This window comes from Rhipicephalus microplus, chromosome 8 (genome assembly GCF_043290135.1).
Source record: "Rhipicephalus microplus isolate Deutch F79 chromosome 8, USDA_Rmic, whole genome shotgun sequence".
Lineage (NCBI taxonomy): Eukaryota > Metazoa > Arthropoda > Arachnida > Ixodida > Ixodidae > Rhipicephalus > Rhipicephalus microplus.
In genome coordinates this window covers 17,853,142-17,869,081 of record NC_134707.1, presented here as the reverse complement: position 1 = coordinate 17,869,081, position 15,940 = coordinate 17,853,142, and the positions used below count along the sequence as shown (strand labels likewise).

At 42.6% G+C, this 15,940-nt stretch overlaps 1 protein-coding gene across 2 annotated transcripts in view; it reads left to right on the top strand.

The window, feature by feature from the left end:
* Positions 1-14,423, top strand: part of sip1 (septin interacting protein 1) — a 30,538-nt gene extending 16,115 nt beyond the window's left edge. For both annotated transcript variants that reach the window (XM_037416325.2, XM_037416326.2), the window contains 8 exons: positions 550-697; positions 2,912-3,102; positions 4,032-4,228; positions 8,510-8,728; positions 11,472-11,678; positions 12,322-12,497; positions 13,261-13,335; positions 13,842-14,423. In XM_037416325.2, the coding sequence (XP_037272222.2) occupies positions 550-697; positions 2,912-3,102; positions 4,032-4,228; positions 8,510-8,728; positions 11,472-11,678; positions 12,322-12,497; positions 13,261-13,335; positions 13,842-14,015 (1,387 nt within the window). In that variant the 3' untranslated portion in view covers positions 14,016-14,423. The remainder of the gene's footprint in view (positions 1-549; positions 698-2,911; positions 3,103-4,031; positions 4,229-8,509; positions 8,729-11,471; positions 11,679-12,321; positions 12,498-13,260; positions 13,336-13,841) is intronic.
* Positions 14,424-15,940: the final 1,517 nt, after the last annotated feature.

The window sequence follows — 15,940 nt, the reverse complement described above, 5'->3', positions numbered from 1 at the left end:
AGACAAACGAATAGAAGCATAATAATCCACATGTTATACAGTGTAAAGGTTGCGTCACTGCAGGGGAGGGTGCTAAGCCCTGAAAACATTTATACGGGCTTGTACCAGTTCGCATGTACAGTCGACGTCCGGTTTCCCAGAACCTCAAGGGACCGCAAAAACATCCAGAAAATCAGGCAGCCCGGAAAAACGAATGCAAGCGAAAACGCACTTTTTAATAAATATTTTTTGCTGACAAAGAGGGTTGCAGTACCCCTGGTATCAGTTGTCTTATGCTTCTTATGGTGTATCTAAACACACCATAGGAAGCATAATAATGAGGTTCTTTCGACCACAGGCTATGGAACTTTCATTCAGGCATTGCAGCTTCTTCTCAGCTTCTTTTGTCCTTATTTGATTTGAGACATGTCGCAATGATTCCTGGTGACTGTAGAACTAGCTATGTGTGCATTGAGCAGTGCCGTCACTTGCTTGACCATTAACTGCTGTTATAACGTGATTGATTGTTTTCTCTTTCTCTCTCTCTCTCTCTTATTTTTTTTTTAACAGGATGGTTGATCGCAGCCAAGAAGATCATGCGGAACCCTTGACGTTAGAAGAGTGCGCGACCATGTTCCACACGTTGCAAGACGAATTCTACGAAGAGTACAAGATGTACGGACTCTCGGACTTGGCCATCACCGTCATATGCCCGATGGTCAGCCCTATCATGAAATCTCGTCATTTTCACTATAATCTCTACCGGTCCTTTCTCGTAGCCAGCAGCATCACCTGAACATAGTTTAAAAAAAAAAAAGGTCACAGTCGAGCATTGAAAAAAAATAAAAGCAGCAACAGCCCAACCAGTTACTGTAATCACGCAATACAGTAAAAGCTCATTAGATTGGCTTTCACAAGACATAAATACATGTTCAAATTAACCGAATTATCAGAAGTATCAAGAATATGATAAACGAATTCATAATATGTCGATACACTTTTATTTTCTTTCTTACCTTGCATATGAGCATTGCAAAGCTGCAGTTTTTGCCACTTGTGACTTTGTTCATAATGTGACCACGACTCAAGAACTCCCATAATCTGAAACGTGCTAAACCAATATTAATGTGAAGCATTGTTGTCGCATATGGTTCGTGCTGAGGGCGCTGGAGAATGTAGACTGCGCCATGTGATTGCGGCTGTCCGCAAACACTGTTTCGGCCGTCTAGCGTTGCGCAGCAAAGCACTATGTGATTGGCGCACTCTGAGAATTATTCGAATTGAAGACTACACTTACGGCTGCATTCGCAGAAAACATCTTTGCGGGAACCCGCCCGAAACAATATGATTGTGGGAACTCGCGTATGAAAGACAAAGATGAGCAGACGTGGTTATTAAAAACTTTTTTTAGAATCTTGATTGATTTTGAAAGAATTTGCTCAGTTTAGGTATGTTTGTAAGCTGATTTCACATATTCAATTTTTTTTCTATCACAAGTAGTTTCCAAAATATCACACGCAGCTATTTCTTTGTTTAAGACTTAATTAGCGAATTAAGCACAAGCTACGAAGCAATGTAAAACCCACAGAATTCATTAATGATGTTTTTAATGAGTCGTAAAGTAAAAAAATTATTGCTTGAGCCCATTTCCTATCAATGTTGTGGGCTGCTAAACCAGATATAGAAAATGCCTTCATTAAAACTTAAACAGATGCTCTAATTTAGAACAGTTTCTTATGTTAATATCATGGCAAAATTTACCTTATGATGCACGAATCTGCTTACCTCAACTACAAGAGAATTTTTTAGAACAAAAATATTGCTTCTCCATCACAGGAAGGGCATCAAAAATCGTTTGCTTTTCGCCCTCAATTTAAACAGCTGGAAGCATGGGTTTTGGCTTTTTAGTGTAGGATAATAATGAAGTTGGGGGTATTTAGTTATGGAACATTACAAATTAGTGTGCAGTTATGTCAGGAATGTAAAGAGATGGTCTGCAAAAACTTGATTTTCTGGTTGTTTTTCGTTCTTTCCTTAAACGGGTTGCGACCAAATACGACTGACTCAACAAGTTAATGCCCACGAACAGTTATGCCTTTAGAAAAATTGCATGAAATCGCTGACTGTTTTTTCATTTCTTGTACAGTTCATTTGAAGAAAAATATGAATGAAATTTAGTTTGAAGCATAACTTAATTATTAATAACAGGAAATGAATAATTATCATAAAATATGTAAGTCACTGTACCTCCTTCATAACATGTCAAATCTGCAATAGCTGCCTATCTTGACACCTTTAGTGGCTTTTAGTAGCTTTATTGTGGTATTATATTCAATGTATCAAATATGATACAGTGGGCATTACAGGGAGACTATACACATGTTTGCTGGGACCAGAGAATGTGTCCTAACTGTCTGATTTTACAAATTAACTGTTGTCAAGTTAAGGAGCTTTTAATGTGTTAATAAATCTTGGTGCACAATTCGTAAATAGAACCTCAGTAATTTCGATTTCAGAGAGATCACATATTTGCTTGAATACTACGCAGATTGAACTAAACAGAGCTATGAACAATGCCATCTTTGCATGCCCCTGCTTTCAGTGCGAATCACCAATCATTTTGAATTATGAGATTTGTGCCATCTTTACATGCTTGAGCTTGCAGTTCGAATTACCCATCAGCTTGAATTGATAAATTTCGAACTACATGCAAATTTCATTATAAGAAAGCTGCATCCTACATGAAAGTAAGTTTATTAGTATATCCAAAACTTCATTATAAAGGTTATTCCTAACACTGTACCCATTGCAAAACTATTTTTGATTTACTTTGTTATAACCAGTATTTCACTATATTTATGGTCGTTACATAGAGGTTTGAGTGTATTAATATTCTTTCGGTAACTGAGAAAGCTGTGGCACACTTCTGCAGGTGAAAAAAGAGCTGGAGTCCTGGTCACCCTTGAAGGAGCGGGACGCCCACGTCAGCCTGTTCTGCAGGTGGCGGGACCTGCTAGAGATATATGGCAGCAGAACCCACGACCACCGTAACGCGCCCGAGGACGACCCCTACCACTACTTGGTCTGGGAGACCTGGATGCCACCAGTGCGGCAAGCGATACTGTGAGTTCAGCCACCTTTGCCGACCATTTCGTCTCTTGTTTGGTTCTTTCGGCACTTTATCTCAGTGACGTCATAGATAATCGTTGATGGTTTTATGTACCAAAACTACGATACGTATATGGGAGAATATATATGGAAGGGCCCGAGAACTTCGAATATTCAGAGTTCTTTAATGTGCATCTAGAGGTAAGTGCACGGGCCCACAACATGTCGCGCCCATCGAAATTCAGCTGCCGCAGCCTTTATTCAGTGCCACGAATTTTCGATGAGCAATCGCCTTAACCCAGTTGCTGAACCACCATGGCAGACACAATGATGTGATGGTGACAATGTCTGTGAAGGAGTTTCAATGAATAATAGATGGTATGTTTCTTTCCCGATACATGTGATGTCAGTTTTCATCGTCCGTTTTTAGCTCCGCCATAGTCAAGCACAACTTCGCATGCCTCATAGCCGCATTGCATCATTATAAGTGCTCGTGCTAGCCGAGCAAGAGCACAGGCATTGCGGTGCTTCAAATGAAAAACCAGGAAATGAAGACGGTGAAACACTAGGAGATATACAACATATTCACAGCTGTATGACAGCATTGTTTATCTCTAAGCCACAAAATATTCTATTGCTCTGCATGAAAGTGAAAGAAATGACATTGTTGGTTTGAAACACATGGAGGAACTATTTCCTTGTGCATACACATCTACTACAAGAAGCCTGGCTGGCCTCCACAGCATTGGCTGCTGTGTACGAAATGAAGTGAAGGCTTCAGCTGTATAGGTTAGCCTGTGCAGCCAGAGTGCACAAATGTTCATTCATCTCTTTTATTGTTGTGTTTACTTTGACAACAACTCGCTCCTTACAACACAGAAAAAATTTTGTTGTTGCCGATCGTGACGCGAGACTGTTTTTCTATTTTTCTTTTTGGCAAGCAGGGATTGGTCACCACGAGAATGTGATCCGCTGATTGAGTTGCTTGAGACGTGGATGCCCCTGCTGCCTCGATGGATGTTGGAAAACATCCTGGACCAGTTTGTGCTTATGAAGCTGCAAACCGAGGTGGAAGCATGGAATCCACTGACTGACACCATGCCAATCCACTCGTGGCTGCATCCATGGCTTCCTCTGATGGGTGAGTCACAAAAGCATCACAATGGTGACACTCTGTAGAGTTGTATTACCGCGATGATAAGGCAGTTGTCAGGAATCGCCTTCTTCCCAGGCTATCATAATGTGTTTAACAGCACATTTGTTCAAGAGTTTCATTCTACCGTGACCTGAGTAGCACATAGTGCATGCTATGCTTTTGTTCAGCCGTTCCATGCTCTTTTCGTTTTGTTCATCTTAGGATTGAGTGTAAGTACAGTTTGCGATTGGCGACTTATATTCAAGAAGAGAGGATAGTTATACTACATTTTTCTGTATTGCATTGTAATTTGGCAGATTAGGGTGGATGTGCAATGCAAGCATTTTTTCGGTTCGTGGGTCTGCTGAACAAAACAGAGGAGGAGCACAGGATAAGCAATAGACAGAGAAAAGAAAGAAACAATCACTAAGAAAAACAGACAGGAACAAAGATGACTGTGCTAATTAGAATCAATAAAGTTATCACTGTGTTAATTAGTAATTATATAATTACCATTATATTTTGCGCTATAAAGCTCTTGCTAAAAATTTAGGTCAACCAAAAGCTCTGCTGTCAGTTCAGCCTTGCACCACTACTACAAGGTGCTTTTTGTGTGCGTGTGATGTGAACAAGCTTGATAGAAAAACAGTGAAGCAACACTAAGGAAAAATGCCTTGTTGACAGTAATGTAAATCGGGGAAAAATCAGTGGAGGACACATCCTGCTATGGCTGCCATTTCGTTTCAATAAATATACGGTTTGTTTCCAATAGTATAAAAATTGAAATTGCCCTTTGAAAGTTTTTAGAAACAAGTATTATTTTTTAATTACACAATCATAGTTAGGCCATCAAGTTCATACCTCATCGTCAACAGCTTCTTCAGAATCATCAACATAAATAAATAATAGTAGATAATTGGGCATCTTTTATTTACTTCGCGTTTTAATGCCTGGCATAATAAAACATTTGTGTGGCACGTCAACTGGTATTATTTAAGAAAGCCTGTGCTCTGCAGTGCCTTTTGAAGCAAAAAGTAGCTTTCGTTTTTGTACTTCGTTTTGGCTCTTTGGAAAGCTTCAGAAAGCTTCAGATTTCAGAGTTGTTTTTATGCAGAGTGTGCTTTATTGTCAAGCAATTTAAGAAAGATTCTTAAAACATAAATCTCAAGGGGGGTCCTGTTGTGCGGTGTCCTTCTATCAGCCTGAACACAAGGGTGCCTGGACCCGCCTGACGCTTCTGTGATTTTTGCCAGATCTTGTTGAGTTGTACTAGGAAATTGCACTTCTGCAATAGCAATTTGGTCATTGTTGCAACAAGGTGGTGCTCAGTAAGCCAACATTTAGTGTTGCTGCTGCCGTGTGAGAGCTTTCAGGCACATTCAAGCTGTGTAGTGCAGCTTTTCGCCTCAAGGACCCTAAACTATTGCATTGGAAAACAGAACCATTTCTGATTCTTCAAGAAACACGTGAAAATTAAATACCTCTGGTGGCACAACACCAGTATTTCCTTGCGCAGTTTTTGTGATGTCCTGGCTTTGAAACCAGCTGCCACAGTTTGAATGCTCATTCTTGAAGAAGAATCAGATCACGTTGCAAATAACCCGGAAAGTAAGTCTAGTGATGAGGGAACTCTTCGTTGGACTAAGTCAAAAAGCCACAATACAATCTGATACACCAGATTGATAAGCTGTGGTGTGGTAAACCTGTGGTTGACCTGAGAGGTCTCCAGTGTGCAAGTGCTCATGTTTTCGTGCAAAAATTCGGCTATGCCTACATTTTCTCTCTGTTAATCAACCCTTTAAGCCCATTAGATGGAAACAGAAATCAGAAAGAATACTTGATAAGGATATCTAGAATATTTTTTTCTGTGTTGTTCTTCAATTCACTACCCATTTTAATATTTTTAGAAGTTTACTCTTTAAAACTTTTTTTAACACATGGTGCTGAATATTTTCTTTTTTAAAAGACAAGTTCTTCCTGTTGAAAAAAAAAAGACATAGCACATGCAAAGTTATAGTCATGAAAAAGGCCAGCCACCTGCTTGTTAATAGCAAAAATAAAAAACAACAGTGCTGTTGGGAAGTTGTGTATTCTGAAAATATGAATCATTCCATAACTTTAGTCGTTTTATTGATGGAAAACGTTCTCTTTCAATAGGAAGAGCTTCACTCATGCAAAATGGTTTAGGGACAGTTGTGCAAGGACGAGCTGCGCTCGTCTGAAACAGGGAAAGGGTTGACGTTCCTGAAGGGCGTAAGGTGCATTTATCACAAGTTTTGGAATCTAAAACACCTGAGGCATTCTTAATTGAAATTTGACAATTTTGTTATGCTGCATTGTCAATTAAAATTGTTATGCACTCAAACCTCGATATAATAAACCGAGATGTAATGAAATATTAATTATAATGAAGTAGATGAACAACAGTCTTGCAATAGATATCATGTTAGGAATGTACCTTTTAGATGAATTTTCGTTTACAACGAACTCAATTTTGTGTAAGACACAAGTTCGTTATAATTGGGTTTGAGTGTACTTTGGTCTCTTGTAATCTTGAGCAACTACCGTATTTACTCGATTCTACCGCGCCCTCGATTGTAACGCGCACCCGATTTTCACCGCGGAAAAAAAAAACGTAAGGGCCAAACCACATAAGCGCGAAAATGCACGCGACAGCGGCGCTATGAGCGACGAAACAGGGCGTTCGCGCGACGTGTCGCGTGTTCGTTTTCGCGCGATCACTCGGTTCTCCATAATTCGAAACCGTCGCTCATCGCCCGGAAGTGCTGGGCTCAAGCAGCCAATAGCGAAAAACCGGAAAAGACAAAGACTACGTAGGTGCACGTGACCCTTCCCGAGTCACGTATGCGCAACAAAAATAACGCAATGTTTATTACGCATGTACCAAGTGCTGCAAGGCAATAATAAACACTTTCCGTTTCATTACACAACAATACATCTTATTTTTAAATTGCATACCGCTCGCTACGCGGTTTTCTTGGTGCGAGTAGACGGCCTCATGCCAGCAACAGTGAAGTTCGCTCGCCGAAGCCGTCGCGTGAATGAGGTTTGCCTGCGCTAGCGACTGCTCGCGCGAAGCCGATCTACATCGCGTCGCTCGTCGCTGTCGCGTGCATTTTCGCCCTTATGTGGTTTGGCCTTAAGACACCGATTGCAACGCGCACCCATTTTTCTCGCTGGCCCACACGATCACACCACTCGAAAAAACGACTCCTTTCGGGAGCGTCTTCTATTTAAATATGAGGTGCGGGCGAAGCTTGTGCCCATCTGACGTGTAACAGAGCATTGCCGTCACTGTAGTTTTACCGTGGACCGATGTCAGCACGCGAACTTGCTTCGCCCCCTTCTTCTCGACGGTTGTGGTGCCAGGCATGTCGAAGTAAAGAGGCGTCTGATCGGCATTCCCGATTTGCCCAAGCAGGTAGCCGTTGTTGCGCCGCAAGTTTAGGTCGAACCTCTGAAAACTGTGAAGCTTTTCATCGTACTCCTCCGCAAAACTTTTCGCATATGCATGTTCCCCTTCGGAGGGAAAAGCCTTTCCTCTTCATAATGTTAGTTAGCCAGCACCTGCTCGCTTTAAACTGGCTCCGCATCAGACCTTTTTCTAAGACTAATTGCATAGCCCGCACTTGGAGCAGTTCTGTCGTCACGGGCCGCTGTGCCGCTCGCTGCTCAAGCACATACTCGCCGAGCAGCTCTTTAATTTGCGGAAACCGACCCTGCTGTGGTCAACTGAAGCCTTTGCGTGAAGCTTTGCTGTCGACAATCTTCTGCTTTTGTTTCCGCCGGTCCCGCACGCTCGTTGCGGGAACTCCGAACAACCGCGATGCGGCCCGATTTCCGTCCGTTTCTGCACACGCGATGACTTTTCTTTTAAAAGCGGCATCGTGGTGCACTCGAGTTTTTGGAGTCGGCCCTTCCACACCGTCGATGCTAATGCACTACTAGATGACGAACTCCTCAGCACACGTACGAAGTGCCACACATGGGAAACACATAGGCAGAAATGGCCGACGCGCCATGCCGACGCACATAGGGGGCGGCCATTTTGGATTTGCCGATGGCAATAGATTGACCGTAATTTTTTTTGTTCGTACTTGATTCTAACGCGCATGCGATTTATGAACTCGCTTAACCGGAAAAAAGGTGTGCGTTAGATTCGAGTAATTACGGTAATATGTGCACGTGAGAAAAATCGCATTTCGCTACAAGCTACGCCCAGATGCTTACGGGTATCTCGTCGCGTTTCTTGTTCGTCAAACGCAGGAATGCGACTGGAGCCTCTTTACCCACCCATCAGACTGAAGCTGGCCAACGCCCTAAGCGCATGGCACCCGAGCGACGGCTCAGCCAAGCTTATTCTGGAACCATGGCGAGGGGTCTTTTCACAGGGCACACTGGAGGCATTTGTTGTTGCCAACATTCTGCCCAAACTGGCACTTGTCCTACAGACCATGCCGATCAACCCACACCAACAGCACTTGGGTGAGTGCAAGCAGGATCTGTCCTCTTTGTCGCTGTTTGTCACATTCTGTGTCTCTCTGGTTCTGTCACAACTATGTTTACTAATTTCATCTCGTTCGTTGCCTCTCCGTTGCATTGTGACCTTGTTTCTTTATCTCATCACATTCTTGGTTTCCCTTTTATGTCATGACCTTGTTTGATTATTTTATCACATTCTTCACTTTCAGGTGACAGTACAGCCATGTCTCATTTTGTCATGCTCTTCATTTCTCTGTGACGTAACAGCAGCATCACATAATCCAATTGCATCACATTTACTTCCCAATTACATTACGACTCTCTTCTCTCATTTCATGGCATTCACTTCCAAATCACGTCACATCCATATCATCTCATGTTGTCTTATTTTTAATTTCTGTGTGATGTCTCGGTTCTGTTCTCTCATTTGTTCACCCTTTTCTTGTCCTCGAAATGTCGCAAGTGGATGTTGATGTGAACATCAGTAGAGCACATTTTGTGCTGACTCGTTTGCTCATTTCATCATATTCATTGCCCTTTAATTGTCACTACTGCAACATTGCATGATCACATTGTATCATGTTGCTTACCCTGTTATGTCACGACCGTGTTCACATTTTGTGACATTCGGTACTTGTCGACAATGTGTCGAGTACACCATCGCATCTACTTTTGTGCCGCACTGCTCATTGCTTTGTGACATCACAACCTCGTTTCATCACACTTCGTCATGTCTCTCAGTTTTTTGATAGCAGATTCATGACATGACGTTAATCATGTGACGTTCCTGACGTGACATGAAATCACAAATGTGACTGCTTTTTAGCTGGCCTACTTCCACTTTGTCTTTTCATATGCTTTCATCTTCTATGTTAATGTTGGCAGAATGCAATGGTGATGTTTTTTTTTTCTTTGAAGCCTAATGATATGCTTCCAGGTATGACATTAGAATGCTTGTTGCATGCACTTCAACTCATTTTTAGTTCCTTGATTAGGACTTCGATTACGAATCAGTTTAATTTGAGCCAATCTAACAAATCTTGGTGGAACAAAATTGTGAGCTTGCACAAATTCTTTTTCGGTGACAAAGTGCGCAGCATTAGGGTAATTGCTGGTCGCTCTTGCGACATGCAAGCAATATGTGCTTTCATTTCACTTTATTCATTGAGTCAGTTACTGACCCCACAAGGGGCAATAAATATTTGATACTTCTTTTTTCTGTGAAGCTTGTGGGTATTATTGATATTACTTCTAACGACCTTGTTAACGAACTGTTCACAGATCCGCGTGGCCTAAGAAGTAAGTCCCTATCCGTTTATGGATAAGTGCCAGCATGGTATGGAATTAACTGTTTGGGATAAGGGCTGAAAGCTGCGGCCTATGTGCATGCTGAGAATTTTGTTTTTTGAAAAGACATTTGCGCAGTTGTCATAGTCAAATATGCACATGAATTTCATTGATTTCTTGTAATAGTCCTAGTTTTTTTTTTTTTTTTTTTAAGTGTTAAAGAAATACTTTTGCTGTCGGGTTGGTCATTTCAAAAGGACTTCAGTGTGGCATTATATGCCACAAAAAATATAAACACCTACTGCCTATGTAGCCCCCAATGTACAGTTAGTTGTATCCGCTTGGTGTGATGAAGGATATAGGCACATGTGCTGTCCGCACGGTTTTACAGGGCTGGTCTGGCATTTTGATGTGACTTTAGCATCTCATATAACATGAGCACTCTTAACACTCTTGCTTGCCAAGCATTATTCTTTTACGTTCAGGGAGCATGTGGTGGATGTTCTGCGACTTCAAAAGTATGCAGCGGTGTTTCTTCAGTCGTCCCAGGCAATTGGTGATTGATTTGTGGGGTGTAACGTCCCAAAACCACTATATGATTATGAGAGACGCCGTAGTGGAGGGCTTCGGAAATTTCGACCACCTGGGGTTCTTTAACGTGCACCCAAATCTGAGTACACGGGCCTACAACATTTCCGCCTCCATCGGGAATGCAGCCGCCACAACCGGGATTTGATCCAGCGACCTGCGGGTCAGCAGCTGAGTACCTTAGCCACTAGACCACCGTGGCGGGGCCCCAGGCAATTGGACGTTATCTGGAGATGTCTACGTAGTCTGCAACTTTTCTTTCTCGTTGTGTGTTTTGTGTCACACAGCAATTATACAGTGCTTATTTTCACTTATTATCAGATATCAGCGCTCATTAGGACAGCAGGAAGAGTACATCATTCAACTGGTGCTCTGAAGTCATTGAACAAGGAATGTTGCTGGAGCCAATGTTTGGAGTAGGGGCTTGCCTTTATCATGGGCTGACAGATAACAGTAATTGCTGGAGTTTTATGTCCCAAAACCATGATATGGTTATGAGAGACACCATAGCGAAGAACTTTAGGAGGTTTGACTGCCTGGGGTTCTCTAACGTGCATCTAAATCTAAGCATGCCGTCCTCTAGCCTATCCGCCTCCATCAAAGTGCAGCCGTAGGATTTAGCATACCATTCTGCAACCTTTCGATCAGAATTCGGGCACCATAACAATGGGGTCAATGCGGCGAAGCTGTGGGGGTGGGGAAGACAAAGAAGGGTCCCATTGGCGAAAAGTTGGCTTCATTGACATTTCTTCTTTTGATGGTTCTTTGTCTCATTCAAGCCTCCGTCCTCCCGTAAACTCTTGTCTTGTTTTATTCAGTGAATCGGTCACTCCCACCGTCCCATCGTTTCACAACCGGTCTTGTTGCGCAGACGTCTGGCAGTGGGTGATGGCGTGGGAGGACCTCTGCCCAGCGTCCAGCATGGCCACTCTGCTGGAGAAGACTTTCTTCCCCCAGTGGCTGCAGGTGCTGGCGGGATGGCTGCAGCACAACCCGAACTATCAGGAGATCTCCAAGTGGTACACGGGCTGGAAGTCCCTCTTCTCCGATGCCCTGCTGCAGCAGACCTGCGTGCGCGGTCAGTCTGGCGACTATTTTTATTTTAACAGGCTGCAAATGTAGGTAGGATGATGGAAATTGAAATGAGTTGAATTGGATAAAAAATGTTTGGTTCATCTTAATTAATTTAAATTTATGCCCCAATTAGTACACTGATGTTAAAGAATACTCTGATTGTCATCTATGCTATCCCTGGCCTAATTGCCTGTTCAACTCATTGGGTGATGTCTAACATATTAACGAGCCCCATGGAAGAAGTTTATTCTTTTTTGTTCAAATCCTTTATTTTCATGCATATTAATGGTAGTACAACATATATTTCTGCGCAGATTCATAATGTAGGATTGGAAGATTTAGGGTTTTCAAGCGCGAGACTACCATTTTTTATGCATAAATCATTACTGCACAAGCGTCCTTCGTTCATCTTTGTAGAACTTTGCATGAATAGTTGGCAGGTTCAATTCTTTGACACTTTCAGCTGGTCCCATACTTGACCCAGGTGAACTTAGTGGCACTAAGAACGCTGCTGTTACTGCTCTGGCTTACATTTTTTTTCGCCACAGTATTTGTAACGATTAAGTGATTTCTCCTGCTGCAAGAAGTTCACAGTCATCTCTCCAAAATTCTGAGAGTCTTTGTCCTCTGGCCACTGTTTTACACAGAGCAATTCAAGGTGGCACTGGACATGATGAATCGTGCTGTGTCGGGCCTGCCAGTAGTGCCGCCCATTCCCGGAGGTGGGCCGCAGGCACCACCAGGGCTCTTGGGATACAGGCCAGCACCGCCACCACCACAGCACATGCCTCAGGAAGCTGCTGGCGGACGACCGGAGTACAGTGTAAGTGTTCTATATGTGGGACTAAAATACAGTGCGTGTTCTGTATGTAGCTTGCTGCCACTGCCATCTGTGTAAAACTACTGCTCAAAGCCTCTCAAGCGTATCAAAGTACTGTGTCCTATGACGTCCTTTGTTGCACTTGCTGAATTTGAAGACAAATGCATACTTTCACATGGTTGTGACTGTAAAGGTAGTTGTGACAGCGTGTCATTGTCAAGGTTTCCCGTACATTGTATATGACGCATACCGAGGTAAACCATGCATGGCTAGGTGTTCCAAATGGACGTCGGATAAACTTCCCGTTACACATTGTCACAGCTGGTTGCCTGTGACAACATTTGGTTGCAGGACTCGAATACAGTGCATGTTTCTTAGGTGGCTGGCTGCCACTGACATTTGTGAGAAACTAGATTTTACCTTTGAGCGTCTTTCCTGTCAAGTGCTTTCCTTCCTTCTACCTTGTGCGCTCATGTATTCACACGTTGATTGGTGTCCTGTTCGTTCTTGTATCCTGCCCTTTGGTACACTTTGTAAGTTATAAGGCGAATGCATATTGTCACGTTGTTGTGACAGTGAGGGTGGTTGTGACAATGGTTTTGATGTTGTGTCATTATCAAGGTGTGCCATACTCTGTATTTAATGCATACTTCAGGATATTTCAAAAAAATGTGAGGCAAACTTCTTTTTAAAAAAAAGGAAATTGTAGAATCAATTGCCCATGTGGTCTGATGTGCTCAACACTGACCTCCTTGTTGCTTTGCAGCACATGCAGACTATACGAACTTCTACCACTCCAGCCAATGCGCAGATGACCTTCAAAGAGCTAATCGAGCAAAGAGTGAGTCTACGTTTCTCTGGTCACATCTCTTACACTGTGTTACACTGTCTAGGATATACCAATCATTTTCATATGAGAAGCGGACGTTTTGATTTCAAAATAAAACAGTTTTCAAGTTCAGCCTAGCGAACTACATATAGTATATTGAAGAGTTTCTGTCATCTTTTACACATTACGAAGCACTTGATCAGAACACAAATTGTGCATTAGGAGCAAATAAGCAGTTTAGCTATGTGATCTTTGTGGTGAGAGCGAATGAGAAACATTTGCCGAAAGGTCAGTAAAACCCTGGACAAAGCTGTCACATCTGTGAATTGCCCATCGTTCACGTGCAGGCTGAAGCTATTGCAAACAATCTTTTGCTGTTTTCTTGCTTAAGTAGAATAGTTCAATAGTGCATCCGCACAGCTTTTGATGTCTTTCTCTTTTTAATAAGTTGGGCCGCATCCTCCAGCTGTTGTCATGAGTGAGGTGAGAGTTCGCGTGTTTGCTCTTGGCATTTCCAGGCCCAAGAGAAGAACCTTCTGTTTGTTCCCATGGCACACCGATTTCAAGAGGGCAAACAGGTCTACCGGCTCGGCCATGTTATGCTGTACCTCGATCGAAATGTCATCTTTGTCTTCAACGGCAAGACGTGGGTGCCCACTTCCCTCCAGTCCCTGCTGGACATGGCAGGTTGACCCTCTCATGCAGCCCCTTGCGTCACAGTCGTGACGTTGTGTTGGAGCAGTGAATAGCCCTGGGTCGAATTCTTCGTTGCTAGCTTTCATTCCGTAACAGTATGCCCACCAAGATCAGCATTGCAGCTGGTGCCAACACCAAAAAGACGGCGCGCTCGCAACAACCAGGGACATAAGTCCGGTTCTTGTATAGGTTCCACCAGGATAAAGACGAATGTTGGGAATGGAATCATTCGCTTAGTCTCCCACTGCGGTTATTTGGTTGAGTTAAGCTCATCAACATCGTCATGATGACCCCCGCATTGGGTGTTGTGCGTGACAAGGTTTTTAAATGCTCGTGGCGGTAGGTTCTATCATCACGCCTGTTTTCGGTCAATTGATAGTATGTGCGGTTTCACATCCCAAAAGCACTATATGATTATGGTGGTTTCGGCATGTTAAACGCCTGTTTTTCCTGAAGCACTGAAGTTGAAAGTTGTTTTAGTGCACATTTCGTCACGCCACATTATTATTCAATTGAAGATGAATGGAAAGGTACAGTCATTTGTTTTGAATAACCTGGGACATCTTGTGACAATACCTGCGCGATGTTGTTATTCTCACAAAATCCACTTTTACCGAAAAATCCGTGTATGAGACACTAACCTGGTTATACATTGTCACAATTTGGCTCACACATTACTTTTAATGAACTTTCAAAGCTCTTTGTAATAAATCAGGTTTGAGTAAACAACACGTACAGCTTAATTTTATTTTTTTCACTTGTGGCACACTTTGTGTATGCATGACACGAAAGACGAGGAATGTCAGTCTTGTCAAACTCACTGCTGGAAAGCCTTATTTCAAACATCGACTAGGCAACGTACTGGTGGTATACATGAATGTGTGACGTGTACCAGCAATTTTAGTTATGTGATCACTTTGCTCTCAATACAGGCTTCGCACAGCGCAATACCCATTTACGTGGTGTATTGTGGTGATATTTGAGGGTTACGATTGTCTTCTTACTAATGAACTATGGTTGTGCTGTTATCAGCAGGGGTTTTACTGAACCGCCCCGAGTTATTTAGAACATGCTGGTGGAAATTCGCTCTTATCGGTTGAAAAGGTGCTACAAAAGACATTTGATGCCTGCAACTGCAAGAGATCCGTGTACATAAAAGCAGCAATCATTTGTTATCACGTTTTATTACGCATTGTAGCATTCGACAACCATTTTATTCAACATGGTGGAAGTGGTGGCGCAACTCCTGATGGAGTGCTGAGATTGCGAAAATTTTTGTAACTCGGTCCATGCTTCTCTTGCTGAGCTCCTTGTAAATAAATATTTTCTTTGGTGCATTGTTGCCTTTTTATTTGCCATGTAGCACATGCTTTTTAAATGCATTTTGGCGAGGTTGCTTTTGTAGCTGGTCTCTGTGCGAGAGATTTGTGCTGGCAACGCTAATACATAGCGGCACTTGCCATGGCATCTTGCGCAGCAGCTGCAAAGTTGCAGTCTCATTTGTGACAAACTTGATATGCAGCTGCACAGGAATGACATTTTTGGTGGCACAGTGCCACGAATCCTTCCGTACGACTATGCCAACATGTCTTTCGGTCCAAATACCACCAGCGAATACACTCGAACCTTATTATAACATTCACACCTGCCATGAAAATACTTTGTTAGATCCGAAAATGTGTTATAAACACATAATTGTGGCACTGTATCTATGACAGAGCTTTTTAACACGATAGCGTTAAAGAGCCTGTTTTGCAGAAATTTCGGCGTCATTGATTGTGAACGAAAAATCATCTAATGAGTGACCGAAAAATTTAGAACAGTGCAAATAAAATAAATAATAAAAAAAATTGGGTCAGAATAGGGATCTAACCTGGGTCAATTGCGTGGCAAGTGGATGTTCTACCGCACAGCCATGCAT